This window comes from Pangasianodon hypophthalmus, chromosome 4 (genome assembly GCF_027358585.1).
Source record: "Pangasianodon hypophthalmus isolate fPanHyp1 chromosome 4, fPanHyp1.pri, whole genome shotgun sequence".
NCBI classification, from domain to species: Eukaryota; Metazoa; Chordata; class Actinopteri; order Siluriformes; family Pangasiidae; genus Pangasianodon; species Pangasianodon hypophthalmus.
The window spans coordinates 11,598,618-11,620,446 of NC_069713.1; the positions used below are offsets into that span (position 1 = coordinate 11,598,618).

General features: G+C 36.7%; 1 protein-coding gene across 1 annotated transcript; it reads left to right on the forward strand.

Moving 5' to 3' along the window:
- Positions 1-68: 68 nt before the first annotated feature.
- Positions 69-21,043, forward strand: LOC113539892 (butyrophilin subfamily 1 member A1). Its single transcript, XM_053233501.1, has 9 exons — positions 69-1,004; positions 2,017-2,073; positions 6,234-6,584; positions 9,308-9,586; positions 9,845-9,946; positions 12,544-12,576; positions 14,238-14,264; positions 15,724-15,750; positions 20,268-21,043. Exons 1-9 carry the CDS (start codon positions 1,001-1,003, stop codon positions 20,813-20,815), a joined length of 1,428 nt encoding a protein of 475 aa, XP_053089476.1. The 5' UTR covers positions 69-1,000; the 3' UTR covers positions 20,816-21,043.
- The last annotated feature ends 786 nt before the right edge of the window (positions 21,044-21,829 follow it).

Below are 21,829 nucleotides of genomic sequence, written 5' to 3' on the forward strand. Positions count from 1 at the left end.
TAATTCAGATCATTCCATGATCAACAAATATTTCATTTTAAGGGCCCCAGTTTAATGGCTTAAAATAAGTGCTAGGAAATGATAGGAACAGTTGGGCACATTGGTTTAGTTGAGATCATTTATTGCATTTCACGTAATAGTATCATGAGTGTGAAGCCCATTTTACACTGAAAGCAACATGGCTTACATGTGTCAGGGCATGAAGCATTCATTCCTGTGCTTTTCTTGCACTGGTTTACTAAACATAATGTGCAAATGTTCTTAAATACTATAGACACGCATTACTACTCTATATGATTACATAAAGTTCATTAATGCAATGAGATTTTCACTTCTACGCTCTGTGGCAGTTTAAAAGTTTTTCCTGATGCCAGAGCACTCACTGTTACAGTAGTCTGTAGACTGAAATATCACCCATGTGCTGTTTAGATTATGGGCATACTCTGCAAAACATAGCATGAATATAGCATGAATATTTTAATTTGTATTTTTTCTACATAGAAATCACTACCATGCCAAAAATATCCTAATTTAATTTTAAATATCTGCTGTGCTCTGCTGTCGTAAAGGGCACTTTGATTAACATGAGTGTGCACTGAACACAGCGTTACAGCAGTCTGGTGTAAACGGGGATTAAGAGGAGCTCTGTTTGAGATTTATGTACAGATGAGGAGATGAGAAAGCTGGACAGACTGAAGGACTAAAGCTCTGCTGCATCACTCTCTTTAGGAAGACATGAAGCAAAAATCTCACTGACATCGAATGGCATTGTGGGTAAACCAAAGTTAAAATCACCAACATGTACATTAAAGAAGTCTAAATTAAAAGAGTCAACATGCAATGTCATTACAAAATTAATCTTCAGCGCCACTGAAGAAAAGGATGTGGCTCACACACGAACGAAAACGAAAGTAAGATACAACCAACTGAAAGTGTGAGCCGTGAGACGAAGGGCCTTTATTTTCAGCATATTCTTATTGAGAAAATATAAACATTAAAAATGAGTAAGTGCTCTAAGTTTTTAATATGAGATATTATTAACAATATGAGATGAATTGTGTAATTAGTGTAATTAGTACAATGTTATTTATCTTGTGAAACAGACGGAAGCAATAAGGAGGCACAAGCTAAAACGCTTAACGTGGTTTAATAATGGACTAAAACAGCGACCAGGGAAAACCATTTTTCTCTCACATTTCTCTTGTCATAAACACTATCTACTGCTAAGACAACAGCACCGCAATCCAAGTGGACAGACAATGTTTTTACATGAAGCGTTTTCCTCCCATAGAAAACCGTTATAAAGAAAACGCTTAAAGTGGCTTCATGCATTAAGACAGTGATATTAAAAGACCAAATTCAGTATTTATCTTATTAATAAAATATACTCTGTACAGGCAAGCAGATGAACCCAGAATCTGAAGTTTTTTTCCCATAGAAAATGCATGAAGCCACGTTTAAGCGTTTTCTTTATAACGGTTTTCTATGGGAGGAAAACGACTGCGGTTAAACCAGCCGCACTTCCTGAAATAACGGTTAATCTAATTTAATTATAACTAGACATAATTCAGTAATAACTAGACATAATTCATAATAGTTCTTTATTGTGAACATAGAGTAGTAAATATAATATGTATACTCATAAATACTGTGAACTGTTGTGTGTTGGTTTTGTTATTTATTTAAATTTCAGTTTGTAGGAAGTTAAGTTGCTTTGGTTGTGTAGGAGCTTTTCCGCGTTCGGTGTGATTACCGCTAAGTGTCTAAAAGCCGCGCCCCTGATTTGCACGAGCGGCTAAATTAACCGTTATTTCAGAAGCTGGCTTAACTGCAGTGGGAAACGCTTCATGTAAAAACATTGTCTTTCCACTTGGATTGCGGTGCTGTTGTCTTAGCAGTAGATAGTGTTTATGAGAAATGTGAGAGAAAAATGGTTTTCCCTGGTCGCTGTTTTAGTACATTATTAAACCACTTTAAGCGTTTTAGATTGTCCTTTAATAAAAAACTGTCTTTCAGGGATGTTTTTATTTGTGACTCTCCTGATCCTCTACAGCTTTATGGAATCTCAGTCAGGTATGTAAACACCTACTGTGTGTGTGTGTGTGTGTGTGTGTGTGTGTTATAGTGAATTCTAAAGCTATGAGAGAGGTTCTGTGTGTTTGGTGGAGTGTAAAGGCTGTTAATTGAAAACAGTGCTCTGTGACTTGCTTTAAGTGAAACCTGGTGTGTGGAAGCCCCGAATGTTTTAAACCTAGACCTGAATACATTTAGCTTTATTTTATTTTTTTCAGGAAGAGAAGTAATGGTCTGGAAGTACACTGTTTAAACTACAGTATGTCCAAATCCACAACACAGTTAGGCTAACGTTATGTGTTAAAGAAGAGTGAATGCACCATTACTGGTAATTGTTATTAGCACAGCTAGCTAGTCTAACTGCAGAGAGCTAATTAAAATCAGTCTCAGTATGTACAATGCAACTTAAAATACACACTTCCGCACCGAATTTACTTATTAACTAATACAAAGTCGATAACTAAAAAAATCAGTAAATACTAAAGAGTTAATGCTTGATCTAATCCCGATGGTAGAGCTGTAATTAGGAGGCGGACTCTTCTGGTGATGTTAATCAATAGTATACTAACCATATAAAGTATATCCACTCACCGTCCACTTTATTAGGAACACCTGTACACCTGCTCATTTATGCAGTTATCTAACTAGCCAAAAATGTGCCATACAGAATTTTTTTTTAAATTGTTTAAAAATTTAAGATGGGGAAAAAAAACATTTGCACAAACATTCATATGCTTTGCTTTGACACTTGAAATACAAATAATTAACAAATATTAAGAACATTCAGTAAGTGACATCATGTTCAGGAGAAAATAAACACAAAACAGTATCCTAAACTGTAAACTTACTTCATTAACAGCTATATACCTGCCATACAATCCCTGCTAAAGCACACACACACACAATGTCAGAGCCTCACCTACGCCAATCAGCCATAACATTAAAACCATTGACAGGTGATGTGAATAACATTGATTATCTCAATACAATGGCACAGTCAAGGGGTGGGATATATTAGGCAGCAAGTGAACAGTCAGTTCTCAAAGTTGATGTGTTGGAAGCAGGAAAATGGGCAAGTGTAAGGATCTGAGCGACTTTGACAAGGGCCAAATTGTGATGGTTAGATGACTGGGTCAGAGCATCTCCAAAACGACAGATCGTGTGGGGTGTTCACAGTATCCAGTGGTTAGTACCTACCAAAAGTGGTCCAAGGAAGGACAACTGGTGAACCAGTGACAGGGTCATGGATGACTCACTGATGCGCGCAGGGAGTGACGGCTAGCCCGTCTGTTCCAATCCCACAGAAGATCTACTGCAGCACAAATTGTGGAAAAAGTTAATGCTGGATATGATAGAAAGTTGTCAGAACACACAGTGCATCACAGCTTGCTGCATATGGGGCTGCATAGCCGCAGAATGGTCAGAGTGCCTATGCTGACATGTGAGAAACGTGAGCATCAGTACTGGACCATGGAGCAGTGGAAGAAGGTGGCCTGGTCTGATGAAGCATGTTTTCCTTTACATCATGTGGATGGCCGGGTGCGTGTGCGTTGCTTACCTGGGGAAGAGATGGCACCAAGATTCACTATGGGAAGAAGGCAAGCCGGCGGAGGCAGTGTGATGCTCTGCAATGTTCTGCTGGAAAACCTTGGATCTTGGCATTCATGCAGATGTTACTTTGACATGTACCACCTACCTAAACATTGCTGCAGACCAAGTACACCCTTTCTTAGAAAGGGTATTCCCTTATTGCAGTGGCCTCTTTCAGCAGGATAATGTGTCCTGCCACACTGCAAAAATTGTTCAAAAATGGTTTCAGGAACACGTCAAAGAATTCACTTGGCCTCCAAATTCTCCAGATCTCAATCCAATCGAGCATCTGTGGGATTTGCTGGACAAACAAGTCTGATCCATGGAGGCACCACTTTGCAACTTACAGGACTTATAGCTGATGAATCACAGATTTTAAGTTAGCTCTCTGGTCTAGGATCAGAACAGACAGGCTAGCCTTCACTTCCCACGTGCATCAATGAGCCCATGACCCTTATGCCGGTTTACCAGTTGTCCTTTCTTGGACTTTTGGTAGGTACTAACCACTGCATACCGGGAACACCCCAAAAGACCTGTCGTTTTGGAGATATTCTCTGACCCATTTGTCCAGCCATCACAATTTGGCCCTTGTCAAAGTCACTCATTGCCCAAAGTCACTGCTTGCCCATTTTTCCTGCTCCCAACACATCAACTTTAAGAACTGCTGTTCACTTGCTGCCTAATATATCCCACCCCTTGACAGGTGCCATAGTAATGAGATAATCAATGTTATTCACTTCACCTGTCAATGGTTTTAATGTTATGGCTGATGGGTTTATATACACCTCTGACTCCTTTAATTTAAACCTTAATTTGACCTTTAATTTAAAGTTCATGATTATTTGAGTTTCGCAATAGCTGCATAACATGAATATGTGCATGTTGTATCCAAATACTCCAAAAGTTACTGCTCCAGATACTGATCATCTGTGCATTTTCTGAATCTCAAATGTTGTAGCTACTACACTATGAATGAAGGCTCAGCAAAAACGTTACTGTGGGTAAACAATGAAAATGAACATGAAACAGATTGCTCTTTCAAGGTATGAGGTCGCTTCTTAAATTCCCCAGAAAAATTACTTTTAAAAACATTCACTATACTATGGAGATTTTTGTCAGATGCAGGTGATTTAAGCCAGACACATTAATAAGGACATTATGTGACATTGGATAAAACGCTGCACTATTTTTGCTTGACTCACATAGTAGCTGGGCTAGAAGAATAACAGTAACTAAATTTAGCACGGATGCAGATGGATGGTGGTGTAGATAACAGTAAAATGCTGGTGCACGGGTAATTTGCCTCGTCTGTTGAAGCCCTTTTAGCTTGGCATATCTTGCTAGTAAGGTACCCAATAGGTAGCTTCCAAGAACGACACTTTTGGGGCTGCGACCTTCAGGACTAACATTACAAGTGCACAGTTTATTACAAGACAATTAGATGCTCAATCACAGTGCAGAGGTTTCACAATTTATTACTGTAAAATGCACATATACCCCTGCTTGTAATTTTGCTAATTCATTGTTGTGAAAAATGCTGTTAACTACTGTAGTTGCTTTGTAGACTGATGATGCATTGCCAAGTACAATAACAGATTGTAAAACAATAAAACAGTACATTATTGTGTACTGTTGTGTAAACAGTACAATATAGTGTATAATTTTACACTTTTTGCTAATGCTAACTTTAGTCAGACTTTGCTAGAATTGCTGGCACAGTAGATCCAGGGGGCGGAGCTTTGTGTACATGTACTACACAATATTGCATAAAGCATGTACTAGACAATACTGTGTAGTTGCATGTACATAAAGTCTGCCCCAGGATCTAATGTCCCAGCAATTCTAGCAAGGTCTGTCTAGAGTTAGCATTAGCAAGGAGTGTAATGAGATCACCACTATACAACCAACTGTTGAAGTAGGCAGTATAGTTATTAATAACTTTGCCTTATTTCATTATTTGGATTTAGTGAAGATTACTTGGCAAGTAGATAAATACATAGCCAGCATTATGCTAACTGTACTTGATAGGAATCTCAAATAAATAAAAATTCTGGTGCATGTGGCAATTGCTCTTTCGTAGGTAAAACAAAAATTTCATGTTCTACAGATTTTTCCAGGATATGTGTACAAGAAAAATAAGAAATAAAAATATATCAACTGTTACACCTTTGGGCAGCTACCTACAGCTTATTGCTACCTGCATTACTAGGCCTGTAAAAGGTCTTTAAAATTGCACTTAAATTTGAATTTGTATTTTGATGAGTGTTAAACTGCCTGTTATGCTGCCTCAGACAGAGCAAACAGCAGCAGTAGAGCTACACCATGCAAGAATATCATGAGAGGTCAAAAAAAAAAAATAAATAACTTTAAATATATACATTTGTTCTGACAGCCTTTTTCTTAATGTGTTTAACATTATTGTTAGTAGTTAAGGCAACAAACTAAATAAAAAAATAACCCACATCTGAAAATAAGGTATATAATTCAAAGTAAAATGAAATAAGCTCTGTCTTGATATTGATATACAGTATTTGTTTCTGTTTGGGGAAAAAAAAAAAAAAAAAAAACAGAGCGTTTACAGGTGGTTGGTCCAGAAGCTCCTCTTGTTGCTGTAGCTGGTGAAGATCTGGTTCTGCCCTGTTTTATCAAACCCAGCACCAGCGCTGTGGACATGACAGTGGAGTGGATGAGACTAGATGAAGTGGCTTCATTAGTGCATCTCTATGAGGATCATGAAGACAGAAATGTAAATCAGGCTCAGCCCTACAAAGGAAGAACATCACTGTTTAAAGAGGAGCTACAGAAAGGCAACGCTTCACTCAAACTCTCAGCTCTGCGAGTCTCTGATGAAGGAAAATATAAGTGTCTCGTTGAGGACAAGTCCTGGTATGATGACACCACTGTTCACGTCACTGTTGAGGGTAAGATCCATTTCTGCACTGAAGTTTAATACAGTGAATGTTATGCTACGATAAACTTTAACAAAACATCAATGGTTTGTACATAAATAATGCACATCCAAAATCTGTATTTTTCACTGTATTTATTTATTTATTTATTTGAGAGGGTTTTAGAATGGGAATTCTCTCACTGACTGACTAAATCACAGGTTTCTATCCCTGGTCCTGGAGAACACCCTGACCTACACAGGGTTAGTGTTTTCCTGCTCTAACACACCTGATTTAACTCAGGAAGGGCTGTTAATTAGCTGATTAGAAGAATCAGGTGTGTTGGGAGAAGGAGAAACACTAAAACATGCAGGACAGAGTATTTCAGGACCAGGGTTGAGAACCTGTGGATTAAATGATCTCCAGTACAGGAGTCACTCAGACATACACTCACTAGGTGGCGGTGTGCATCTACAATGTGGCTCGGCTAATCAATAAGTAAAAAGAAAAAAAAATGATTAATGTGAGATTAAATTTATGCTTCAATTATTTATTTTTTTTAATAACATCCACTGCAGTGAACAGTAGATATTCATGCAGTGTATGATTTGGTTAGTTTGTGCATCACTGCCATATTTTCATACGCAGATGTGGAACAAAGGCAATAAATAATCTGCTACAGTTATCTTCATCAGTTTCCCTATGCTTGTCCATTTTATTGTCTCTCAATAATACTGAGTTCAGCATTTTCCTGTTTCATTTTGGAACAGAAAACATGCCCATTTTTTCTTATTCTTCACACAGCTGCAATTATACAAAGATTCAGCAGCTGTGGTTTCATGCATGTGAAGCTTTTTCCCCACTTAGTCTGTATTTTTTCAGGCAGTTTGTCACCTAGCCTTCTTGTCATTGAAAATAATGTAAACATATTTGCAGAATAAAATATTCTGTAATAATTTATAAGCTAATAGTATTTCTGAACTATAAATTCATTTTGTATAAAAACTTTGAGTTATTTGTAGTCTGAATAATTATTCAGTAGTTTTAAAATAATGATTCTTGTTTGCTTTACCCAGTTTGAGACAGTATTATCTTTACAACACCTATATGTTTCAAAATTGGTGCTGCAGCACAGTATCAGTGTCTGTGGGGACGGTTATGTATTAACTTTACTAAACCACGACAAAGGAGCTAAATGTGCACCACAACATCTTGCCCAGTTTGAACACTGTTTGTTTATATTTCCTGATGAGTGATGGGAAAATAGATAGATATGTGGATGATGTGAGAGGGTGTAGATGCTAAGAGTGTTTCTTTGATTGATTTATTTATTGTCTCCTGATGTGCAGGATCTTAACAATTCAGGATCTTAACAAACTACAAGCCAGCAAGAAGGATTAGGGAAATCATTTGTTTGTTTGCCTGAAAATGTAGTTACCTAATACAAGTTAGTTACTGCTACACATTACAATATACAGTTGGGGTCATAAGTTTACATATGCCTTGCAGAATCTGCAAAGTGTTAATAGTTTAAAAAAAAAAAAGTAAGAGAGATTATAAAAATTGCATTTTGTTTTTATTTAGTACTGCTCTGAATAAGCTGTTTCACATAGCAGATATTTACATATAGTCCACAAGACACAATAATAACTGAATTTACACAAATGAACTACTTCAAAAGTTTACATAAGGTCAATTCTCAATATTGTGTGTTGTTACCTGGATGATCAACAACTGTTTTCATGTTTTGTGATAGTTGTTCATGAGTTCATGAGTTGAACATTCACTGATGATCAAGAAGGCAACACACTACATTAAGAGCCGGGGGGTGTAAAATTTTGAACAGGATGATCGGTGTAAATAGTTATTATTTTGTTTAAAGATTTTTTTTCATTAAGTACTGAATCTACATAAGATATATGTTTCCCAGAAGACAAAATGATAACAATTTACACCGATCATCCTGTTCAAAAGTTTACATCCCCCTGGCTCTCAGTGTATCGTGTTGCCTTCTTGAGAATCAATAAATGTTTGCACCTTTTGTAATAGCTGTGTATGAGTCCCTCAGTTGTCCTCAGTGTGAAAAGATGGATTCGAACATCATATAGCCACGGTAGGAAAGGGGTCAAATATGCAGAAGATACTGGAAAACCAACTAAGGTGCAGGACCTGGAGAATTTTTCTGAAGAACAGTGAGCAGTTTAACTGCTCAGGACAAACAAGGGCCTCATGAACAACTATCGCAAAACATAAAAACAGTCGTTAATCATCCAAGTAACAACATACAGTATTAAGAATTAAGCGTATGTAAACTTTTGAACTGGTTCATTTGTGTAAATTCAGTTATTATTGTGTCTTGTGGACTATATGTATACATCTGTTACGTGAAATAGCTTATTCAGGGCAGTACTAAATAAAAAACAAAATGCAATTTTTATGATCTCTCTTTTTATTATTATTATTATTATTATTATTATTATTATTATTATTATTATTAACATTTTGCAGATTCTGCAAGGCTGTATAAACTTATGACCCCAACTGTAAGTAGATTTATAATGTAAAATTAATTATGGTTACTGTTACTAACATAGTGATGTGTATTAAAATGGTAATAGATGCTCATTTAAACTGACAATTAAAAGGAAATAATCTCCATTGGGAAGTTTACATGACTTTTTTTTATTATTTTGAGGTTAAAATCTTTATATGATTTCACTATATTTAAAACAGTATTTTTTGTTTAATGATTATAGCTCAGGGAAGCCACCCAGTGATCACGATGGAGAGTTATGGTAACTCAGGAGGGATTAATCTAGTGTGTGAGTCCAGAGGCTGGAAACCTGAACCTGATGTTCTGTGGATGGACAGAGAAGGAGCCGCTCTGCCTGCTGAAGATACACAGACACACAGAGACACTGAGGGCTTCAGTGTGAAACGCCGCATCACTGTTTATGATTATAGCGACTCCAACAGGTTTTACTGCAGACTCCAACAAAAACATCACATGATGGAGGCAGAGGTCATCATTAATAGTGAGTGTCTATGATGAAAAACTCTTAGATATAGACTTTAACATTCTACTATAATCATTACAGATGAGGTTTAAAGATGAAACATGAGCATGATGAACACACTTTTTTTTGCATTAGAGCATACGCATTATTTTTATTATATCTATTAGTGATTTTGCTACAGTTCTGTCTATAAGAGTGTGTTTTGCAGTTATCAATAATTCTTGCACAGTTTCTTAAAAAATGATCTGTAACTCTGTAAACTTGGTTTCATTTTAGGTAAAGTCTTTGGTGTTTGGAAGTGGGTTGTCGGCATTTCAGTTTCAGCATGTCTTACTGCTGTCGGTTTGATAGTAACTGCGGTTATCTGTTACAACAAAGGTAATATTTCAATCATTTTCCTTCCTAACATCTCTAGCTTAAATTATAGTGCAGTTTATACCATAACTTTAGTCCACAGATTCCCAACTCTGGTCCTGGAGAATCTTCTGTCCTGCACATTTTAGGGTTTTTCCTGCTCTAACACACTCTCTTTAACTCAGGAAGGGCTGTAAATGAGCTGATTATCTGGATCAGGTGTGTTAGAGCACATAAAACATTAATATGTGTAGGACAGGGGGATCTCCAGGACCACGGTAAAGAACCTGTGCTTTAGTCAGTAGTACACAGGAGTCCAGTTTGCCGTGTTCTCTGTGAAGAGGATGATTTAATTCAGTCCTAATTCAGTCTCAAACTCTCACCTCTGTCTTTTCATTTATTCACTTCCATTACCACAAGACTTTTTCAGAAAAGTGAAATGATATTAATGAAAGATTTGGGAAAGTACAGAGTCTCACCTACACATCAGAATGTTATTACAGTGAATTCACACGGAGGATAATTAATTAATTAATTAGTCATGACATCAACATTGTTTAAGTTTAACACATCATTCCAAACTGTCAAAATAACATTAACATTGACTTTAGTTCCAGCTTTGGCTTAAGTCTGGAACATTATGCATATCAGCATATTAATATTTATGGCTCAGCAAATGTAAGCCTTTTAGACCAATCTGATGAATAGATGGTGATTTGTGTAAAACAAAAAAAAAATATTTACGACAAATAGACTTTGTCATAAATAGTTTATGCTTATATTATGTGAGGTGTAATAATCATAAAAATATATACACAAACTCATAATCAAATCAAACCACTTTATCTCCAATCAGCAGAGGCTACAGGAAATTAAAAAACAGGCTTCTCCTAAGCTCACTGTTTTTTCCATGAGCTAATATACTAGTGCACTAGTGTACTAGAGCCTCCATTCAGCAGCAATCAGGAGCTGGAAGAACTGTGAGTAGAGAGCATGTTGTTGTGTCTGTCAGCACTGCATGCTGTATTGCTGCTAATCCTCCACATAGCCGTGCCAGTACCAAAGTGTGCAGCTCTGATGTTTCTCAGCACAGCAATCACAGTGTTGCTGCCCAGTGGTGCTGTGGCTGAGTGGATTGTAGCTGTAGTACTGCAGATTTATTAAAGAGCTCCAGACAGAGAAATCCAGAAAACAAAATTCAAATATCTGAAGGCTAAACACAAAACAATAGAACAGTCCAAAATGGATTTCCTCCATTTTCTCCATAAAATGATAGACTGTGCTTTGTGTGTGTGTGTGTGAGTGAGAGAGAGAGAGAGAGAGAGAGAGAGAGAGACTGATGAAAGAATGACTATAATGTTGCGACCTTTCCTTCATTAATAAATTAAATATTGCAGTTGTTAGCACATTGCTGTGCTATAAGTGGAATAACACACTCTTATTAATTTCGCATAACAGCACGGCCTGTTGTATGTTCTTTCTTAGCTAACATTTTATGACATAATTTGTACATAAAATTACATGAAACTAGAAATCTACTTGAAGTGTTGCTCAGTATTTCAAGATATCACTGTGCAATACTATTTCATATTTAACAGGTAACTGTGCAGGAACTAAGCAGGGGTGGATGAATAGTGCTACATTAGCAGCTACATAAGTACATACATTAGTTCCAGTCCACTAATTTGATTGGACAAGCGGTGTTCCAGGAGAGCTGATATGTTGTTTAACAGCACTGGGACATTTCACTGTTTGTATCACTCCGCTTGTCTGTGTTTGCTACATCAAATTACAATTCTAGCAATAGTTTGTTAGAGTGAAAACGTTGCTGCACTTACTACGGTCTGTCAGTCAGTCTGTGTGTTACCATGGCAACACACACTGCTCCAATCAGCATAACTTTACCACTCAGACACTTCATTATCATAGAGATAAATAAAAGTCCACACCTCAGGTATTGCTGATCATGACCAATGGCCACCAATTCAAAGAATGGCGCAGGGGCACCAAGAGCCATCACAGACAAAAGGGGATAGCCTCAGTTACCATGCTTGTTCGACTCAAAATAAAGAGAACAGGAACTGGCAGGAACCTCCTACTAGAAACTCTGCTCAATATAATCATTCAGCTCATGCTGTACACATATAGGAAAACAGTGACTCTTAAATTTGTATTCCTACACGCATCAGTCACAATACATTATATTACTTACATTGAAAATTATTTAAGGGCAGAAATTACAGCTCCGTTTCATGTTTATTTAAATGAATGCTACCAAATTATGGGCAGCTCAGGTCATGTATCCAGATTTGGACAACAGGAGGTAAACAGGAAGGAGGCTTATGGAGTGAAATCAAAGTTAGAAGAACCCTGCTGACTCTGATTTCACTCCATAGAGGGTTCTGTAAGAAGAGTAGAGATACAAACACATCACTCACAATACATTAAATTACTTGTTTTAACATCAACACATATATAACATCAGACACTTACATTTCATAACTGCAATCTGATTTGTGTTGTCCATTTACCTTATCACTATATTACACTGCTTAATCTATTTATACTTTTATTTATAGAGAACTTACACAAAATACTCAAAACAATTTTATTTGTTTTAGCCTCAGAGCTTCAGAAGGAGAAGAGATATGCAGGTGAGAAAGAACTTTTTTGTGCTTTTAAAATCATACTGATAATTTAATTGGAAGAAACTTAACATACAATATCACCCTGTTAAAATGTAAGATAATAAATCACTGTACAAGATCTAGACATAAAAAGACATGCAATGTGTCTTTGTCTGTGTGTGTGTGTGTATGTGTGTGTGGTCTGAAAGGAGTTACAATAAATACACATTTAGAAATTACTGATAATGTACAGTACATGGCCAAAAGTATGTGGACACCCTTCCTAATTACTGAGTTCAGGTGTTTTCAGGCACACTCATTACTAACACATGCATAAAATCAAGCACATAGCCATGCAATTTCCATTGTCAAACACTGGCAGTAGAAACACCGGGTCGTACTAAAGAGCTGAGTGACTTTAAACATGGCACTGTCACAGGATGCCGCCTTTGCACCAAGCCCTGCTAGATCTGCCTTGGTCAACTGTAAAGATACGTTCACACTAGCGAGCGCTAAAGCAACAGGCAGCCATTCATGTTCTATGTACAAATGTGACAAGTAGCTGCAATTTCAGTGACAGTGAGACAAGCAACATGTCAGTTGAGATTTTCTCCTTTATGCAAATTAGATATGATGTGGGAATTTCGAACAACTGGCTCAAACGATTCCTCGGACTAATCATATGGTGCACATGGAACAATATTTTTTCATTCCTTCCTCACAACTTTAGTTGTTCCTATGTTCCTATGTACTGCTTAAGTAAAAAAAAAACGGAATAAAATTCTTAACAGTAGTTTCATTTTATCTTGTCATATGACTTCTCATTAAACCTGTATAGAGATGTTACAAAGAAATATAGCTAGTACAGTTAGCTTGTGCTGCTAATAGCTAATACATATATGCATGTTACATAATATTCATCAAACAACTGATTTTTCACATTTTTTCACTTTAATAAAATGTTACAATTCAAAGTACACTTTATAGAGAAATAAATTATATACTGTAGTAAATGGTGTGCTGTAGGCTACATTTTGGCCATGACGACAGCAGTAGTGCTCGCTCCACGCCCACAAGAGACAAACTGCAGAGCAACTTGTCGTGTACTAGTGTGAACAACGGGTAAGTGCTTTTATTGTGAAATGAAAGCATCTAGGAGCATCAACAGCTCAGCCATGAACGATAGACCACACAAACTTACAGAGCAGGGCCGCTGAGTGCTGAAGCGTATGGTGCATAAAAATCACCTATCCTGTGTTGCATCACTCGCTATAGAGATCCAAACTGCCTCTGGAAGCAACATCAGCACAAAAACTGTGTGAAATAGGTTTCTGTGGCCAAGCAGCTGCACACAAGCCTAAGATCATCATGTACAATGCCAACTGCATATTAATGTCCATGGTTTTGGAATGGGATGTCCAACAATCTCATATATGTGTGATGGTCATGTGTCCACATACTTTTGTCCATGTAGTGTATATAATATTATACATATGAACTCATGCATGTGTTAAACACCACATTTCTACTGTGTGTAAAAATGTATAGTAGAGAAGTAGAAATATAAAGATAAAGTGAACTCACTGGTTTTACTCAACACACACAACACACAATGGAAAATAATAGTGTATTAAACATTATCCTACAAGTATGTCTAGTCTATAATATGAACTTTGTTCTCTTTTTAGAGCTGCAGAGACAGAGAGTGGAAGATGGTAATTACATCTGAGTTTGTGAAACTTTTAGGACTTTTTTTTTTTTTCCTCAAATTTCTGAAGAACTGTGAGTAGAGAAATTAGATACATAATGTTTGAGACAAAGCATATATTTTTTTTTTTATTTGCCTCTGTACTGCATAATCATTATCAGTGAAGATGAGTGAGGCAGCCATACAGGCCCATGTTTTACAGATGAGGTGGTATGCTTTGGATTTTTCATTTACGGCACTTGGCAGATGCCTTTATCCAGAGCAACTTACATTTATACAACTGAGCAGTTGAGGGTCAAGGGCCCAGCAGTGGCAGCTTGGCAGCACTGGAATTTGAACTCACACCCTTCACGATGAGTAGTTCAACATTTTAATCACTGAGCTACCTGAGATCCCCTGAGATCACTGAGATCATGGGCAGTCCCTTTTCACTGCCACACACTACTCTTGCCATCACTCTATTACAAGTTAATCTTGGTCTTATCTGAACACAAGAGCTTTTTCCAGAACTCTGCAGGCTCCTTTAAGTACTTTATAGTAAACTATCCTGGCCATCCTGTTTTTGTAGAGAACTAGTGGTTTGCAGTAGAGCCTCTGTATTTCTGTTCATGAAGTCTTCTGCAGACAGTATTCACTGACAAATCCACACCTGCCTCCTGAAGTGTGTTTCTGATCTGTTGGACAGGTGTATGGGGATTTTTCAGCTGTGGAGGTCTTCCATGACCTACCAGACCCTTTATGGTTACTAAGCTCACCCGTTCTCTCTTTCTTCTTAATAATGTTCCAAACAGCTGATTTTTTTTTTAAGCCTAAAGTTTTATTCTTGTCTCTCAGCCTTATAATGTGTCTTTGACTTTCACTGGCACAACTCTGCTCCTCATTCTGACAAACAGCAAAAGAAGACTCTAAAGGTGACCAAAAGCCTGGAATAAAGACTAGATGCTGAGATCTCTTACACCTGCACTAATGAAGCAATTAAACACACCTGAATAATCACTAACACCTGTGAAGTCCTACGACCCAAATATTATGGTGCCTTGAAATGAGGGTCTATGTATAAAAAGTGCTGTAATTTCTACATGGTCAAACTAAAATGTATAAAAATACACTTTATTAAAATCTGAGGATGTGCACTGTAACAACATGTGAATTGTATTAGTACAAATTTAAAACTGTGGAGTACAGAGGGAAAAATTAAATACACCTTCGCCTCAAACATTACGGAGGGACCTGTATATATTTAGTAAGAGGAAAAGATTATTAGATTTATATTTCTCTTATTTCTTTACATTTCTCTTTTTTAGGAGAAAAAATCTACTGATGGCAATAAACTTGTTTCTGGTGTTTTAAATATTGATATATATATTGATAAATATATAAATAATTTTTTCTAATTATTTTATTGTTTTGTTGAATCTAATTGTATTTGGTTAAATTAATATAAAATATTGCTTCATGTTTCACAGAGTTTATAAAGAAGAAGATGTTTGCAGGTAAAAACAATTTGATCTTTTTATCTTCAGTACAGTTAACTTACAGTGTCTACTGTAGTTACTATTTTCTGTGTGTGTGTGTGTGTGTGTGTGTGTGAGAGAGAGACAGTGAGAGAGTGTATGTCTAACCTCAGGAACTAAAAAGAAATCTTTGTCTCTTACAGTTTTTCATATAAAAGCTGCAGTACACACACACACACAGACACTTACTCACAAACACACACACAGAGAGAGAAAGAGAGAGAGAGAGAAAGAGAGAGAGAGACTCTTCAATCTCTTGTCATAGTGAAAACATTCAGACAAAGAAATGCAAAGGCAGTAATTTCTAACCCATATCAAAATAAAAGTATCCAACACAGAAAAATACCCCCATTAATTACCATCCTTAAAATTCTGAGGAAATGATAGATTGTAATGATAGATTAATATATATATATATATATATATATATATATATATATATAGAGAGAGAGAGAGAGAGAGATAGATAGATAGATAGATAGATAGATAGATGTAATGATCTAATGTAATACAGCAATTGCAATTTTCAGTATAAACTGCAGTATATTTCCGGCAACAACTTGAGTGAAAAGTAGAATCTTTTAAATATTTACATGAATTTTAGAGTTTCTTAGTATTTGGTATGTCTCCCTTTTGCTTTAATGACAGTGTGCACTCGAGCTGGCATGGACTCCACAAATTTGTTCAAAACCTTATGATCCATTTTAGATCAGATCCATTGGAGTGTTGTCTGATGTAAAGAGATTAGGCATGAGGAAAATCTGACCGTTTGTACAAAGCAGTTAACATGGTCAGTATCATACATTCGCTTACATTTAAACAGGGACCTAGAAATAGTGCAGAATGTCCAGTCAAGTCAAGAGGCTTTTATTGTCATTTCAACTATATATAGCTGACGCAGTACACAGTGAAATGAGACAACGTTTCTCCAGAACCTTGGTGCTACATAAAACAACATCGTCACCTCACACAACATAGAGATACAAACACAGAGCTGAGGACTAGACTAAGTTGTCCTAGCCACATAAAGTGCATCGTGTGCAGCCTAGTGCAACAGTGCAAAACAAAACAGTGCAGAACAGACAACACGAGACAGTGCAGGACAAGTACACAAACACAAAATAGCAGCAACCCGTAACCTGCTGTATATATATCTATATACAGTGCAATGTGCAAATTTACAACTATTAAAGTGGCAGTGCCATGTTGTATGTTAAATAATTTTTTAATATAAATTATAAATATGCCTACAATGAATTGTAAAATGTAACACTTCACAAATAATGTTGAAGGTGATTTTAACTGGAGAGATTAACTAAAGAGATATTAAACGCTGTTTGCTTGCTCTTCTGCACTGCGGTCACACCATCTGCTCTTCTGAATATTTGTGCTCCTGCGCATTTACAGTCGCCCGATAATATTCCATCCATTCTCAGAGATATTAGACTGAAGATCACAATTATTAGGTAGATTTATTTTATAATTAACATGATGTACATTCTATGAATACATCTATTTACAGTTTTAAAAGTCTAAATAAATAACAATATCAGTCTGTCCTATATATTTTAGTTCATAAATGATATATTTAAAGTTTTTTTTTTTTTTTTTTACTTAATGTTCACTAACATCACCTTCCATCGTTCTGCTGTATTATAAGACATTATATTATGAGGTGGGGGTGTGGGGGTACTGTTGAGGGGGGTGTGCGAGTTTGAATTAAAAAGAATTTGAATACCTCTGGTCTATAAGAATGTATTTCTTCTTTGAATTTCAGGCCAGTTTGTACAGGAACATGGTAGAAATATGGTTTGATTTTGGAGATCAGTAAGGCAGTGTTCAGGTCGTGGAGCAAACTGATGAAAAACTAGTGCTGGGCAATAAAACAATATTGATTAGTATAGTGATAAAGTTTTCCTTGATAATGATGATAAGCTCAGGGATTCAAATTTGCTAGATTTTCATTACTTTTAACATTTTTGGCCACAACCCAAAATCTGTATCATGTTAATGAACTTGGCTCGAGGCGCATTGCTTGAAAGTAAAAACCTCCTGAAATCTTTCTGAAAGAATCAGTAAGCTTATTTATATCAGTTTATAACACATTATCTGTCCTGTCTGAATGTACTCGTATTCAGTTACATCACTAAGAGGTAGAAAGAGCAGCACTGACAGCATGGAGTGGGAAATCTGCCTCTGACATTTCCACTTCAGTTCATAATCACTCTCAACTAGAGGTGTGTGTGGGGTTTTAATCCTTCTTATGCTGTCATTATTTTTATTTTTACCTGCTTGTTGATGTCTTTGGGGTAATTCACCCTTACCTGTTCACCACTAGAGGGCGCTCCAATCTGAGACGTTTTTGAGTTGCCAAGAATAAAGGAAAGGAAACACTGTGTTGTGGCAGCCATCCTGGTGTCGTGTTTGTGTTCCTGAAACGGAGAATAGACATAAATCAGAGTGATAAAAAGGACACAATATCCAGATAATAATCATTAGCATATTGATGCAAAAATAACACAAATTGGTGACGAGTGCAAAGTTCCCGCTGCTGTTATCAAGCTGTCAATCAAGATTACACAATGGCTTCTATCATCGGGCATGTCGAGGCATTGGACGAAGCGAGGGAGCAATGGTCGAATGGTCTGAGCATTTTGTCGAGGCTAACGACATCAGTGCTGATAAACGAGTAGCAGTGTTTCTCAGTGTCATAGGGGCATCAATGTACGGACTCTTACGCAGTCTTATTGCACTAGTTAAGCCCAGGGCCATGAATTATGACGAGATTGTGGACACATTACAAGCACATTTTAGCCCCAGGCCCATTGTAATTGCAGAGAGATTCCGATTTCACGAACGAAATCAAGCACAAGGTGAAAGTGTCGCTCAATACGGAGCTGTGTCAAAGAAAAGAGCAGAACACTGTGAGTTAGCATATTGATGTAAACAAAACACCTGTGACAAGGAATTTAGTTGGCTCTACAACTGTGTGTGTGTGTGTGGAGAACTAAAATAATAATAAAAAAAGATTTCTTTTTTAGTTATTGTGCTAACAGTAAAGTATAATATATACACAAAACTCTCTCTCTCTCTCTCTCTTTCGTCAAAACGAAAACATTCAGACAAGGAAATGCAAAAGCAGTCGTTTCTAACCGAATTTCAAAATAAAGGTTTCCAACCCAGAAAAAAAACAAAAACAAAACCATCAGTTACCATGAGGAAAAACACAGGTAGTAAGTAGACTTATAACACTGGATAAGAGGTAATGACTTCAGTCTATTAGCTAGTGTATGAACATATTCATGTTTTTCTCTCTTCTCTTTTATAGCCATAGTGAGTAAATGGGGAAACAGCTTTGCTGCCAAGAGCTCACACACAGCCGTTATCTCTTTTTTCAGTGTTCAGAGATTCATATTTAAAAATTCAGGTTTTCAAAAAAAATCAAGTATCTATATTCAAATATATTTTTTTCAGTGTTCACAAATTCAGATTGAATAATTCAGTTTTCAGATATTCAGAAATCTGTATTCAGGTTGCTAATTTCAGAGCTCAAATTCAACCAATCAAATTCAGGCTGCAAAATTCAACACGGAAAAAACCTCAAGTTTAACATCCGGGTTACTCAGGGCTAGGCAAAGGCAATCGAGCCTGGAGCGTGTTGTACCGTTTTGCATCTCCTGTCATTAAATGCTTCCCCCTCTCGGGAGCGCGCGCCTGCATCACTATAGCAACAGAACAGTGAGAAGGCAATCATGGATTTGAATCAGATTAATAAAGAAATGTGTCTTATGAGTAAACCTTTGAGTAAATCACTGTTCTTTACTCTTCACTGTTCAGCTTTATGATCTGATTGAATTCAGCTTCACTTGTAAAAATGAAAGATTATAAATGTTAGTAAAACATCGTGTGGAAATAATGTATTATTCTGAAAGAATGATTTGTTCCACCATGTATGTGGAAAAGTGATGAGTATAAAACTCTTTACCTCTCAGAGGTGAATGTTGTTGTTGTGCTGGACAAAGAAGTCTAAGACATTTATAATCATGCAGTTAGAAAAGAATTGAAAAATGCAGTTTGTCTCCATCATGGACTTTAGAGTCTCGTGTTCTCTTCCAAAAGCTAAAACTTACCAGATATTTATCACTAGAGACACTCGCTCAACTGATTTTGTCCATCAGGATCAAGTTTTTCCTCAAATGTTTTTCTCTCATGTTCTGTGACTCTTTCTCTGTTTTTCCTGAAGAACAAAAATTACAAACACAAATAAATCACTAAAGTAAAGTTTCAGAAGGAAAACATTTTATATTTCTCATCTTTGACAGACTCCTACCATAAACTGTACAAGTTTTCTCTTTTTACAAGAGATCATTTAAAAATGTTTCATTATTTAATCTTCTACAAATCCTCTTATAAATCCTAATGAATATGATCCACTGGATGATGATTTAATCTTTTTTACCTGCGTACTCATATCACACACTGTGTGTTTCTCTCAGTGGATGTGACTCTGGATCCTGATACAGCAAATCCATATCTCATCCTGTCTGCTGATGGAAAACAAGTGAAAGACGGAGACACACGACAGGATCTCCCTGATACACCACAGAGGTTTTATCCAGGTGTTAATGTTCTGGGAAAGCAGAGTTTCTCCTCAGGGAGATTTTATTATGAGGTGCAGGTCAGAGGGAAAACTGAGTGGGATCTCGGCGTCGTGAGAGAGAACATTAACAGGAAGGGGAAGATTACACTAACTCCTCAGAATGGATTCTGGACTGTGATTCTGAGGAATGAGAATCAGTATGAGGCTTGTGCTGGTCCCTCTGTCCCCCTCACACTGAGAGAGAAGGTGGAGAAGGTGGGGGTGTTTGTGGATTATGAGGAGGGTCTGGTCTCCTTTTATGATGTGAAGTCCAGCTCTCATATCTACTCTTTCACTGCTCAGTCTTTCACTGAGAAACTCTATCCATTCTTCAGTCCTTGTTTAAATGATGGAGGTAAAAATTCAGCACCGCTGATCATCTCTCCTGTATTTAACACTGAATGAATTTTCACCTCACAGATTTAATCATCTATTAAATGCTGAGAATAAAAAGAAATATTTTACTTTTTCTGGTGAATTTTAGAAATACATATTCCCTTTTAAAGTGCTGTACAGTTTATTTTAATACCTGGGGTTTGTTTTTAATTTTAATCCTACAGTCTGTTTTTACACATTATGATTGTGGAACTTTGTCATTACAAATCAAATATTAATAAAGATCGTTTACAGTTCACACTGAGTTTTACTGCAGAATTGAATCTGATCAATAAAATGGATTAAGTTCAGCTGCTGATGTCTGTGTAGATACAACCGAACAAAACTGTTTCTCCTTCAACCTCCATCAAACACAAATACAATCAAATTCAGCTTTTATTTAGAAATAAAAATGTCAGGGTTATTCTGTTCTTTTAAAAAATAAAAATAATAAATAAATAAATAAGTGAATCCTCTACGTATGCTAAATTCTGCCATGTGCTGGTGCAGTTTTCCATCAGTAAATGTTCTTATCCGAACTGAAAACAAATTACTTAAACGTAGGATGGCAGAGGGAGCCTCATTAATATTCATGAGGAAGCGCTACCTGATTGGTCAGTGACACGTTTCGGCTCTGACGTTTCATGTTGCTGCACGCGACCGTTTTGTGGCTGCTGTGAAAAGTCATGGTGAGGAGATTACACTGACTAGTGCAAGAACCAGGATTAACCACCCGGAAATACACCTTTTATTTTAGTTTCTGTTTGAAAAGCCAGCTAGCTCTGCAGTAAAGTGACATATTCCTTCTGCTTTCCTCAATATTTCAGTCCCGCTGTGGTTTTATGGAGTAGGTTTGCCACACTGAAATGAAAAGGAGAATGTCATTATGTGATAAAGGGGTAAATGCTGAGTGGGACAGTAAGTCCCTGCCACTTTCATCTGTTTTGTAGTGAAGTGATATCGAGCTCAGCAACACATCAGGAAAGAAAACCGTCCTTTCAGACTAAACACACAATGTGACCAGATTTAGTCCATGATTGCAAT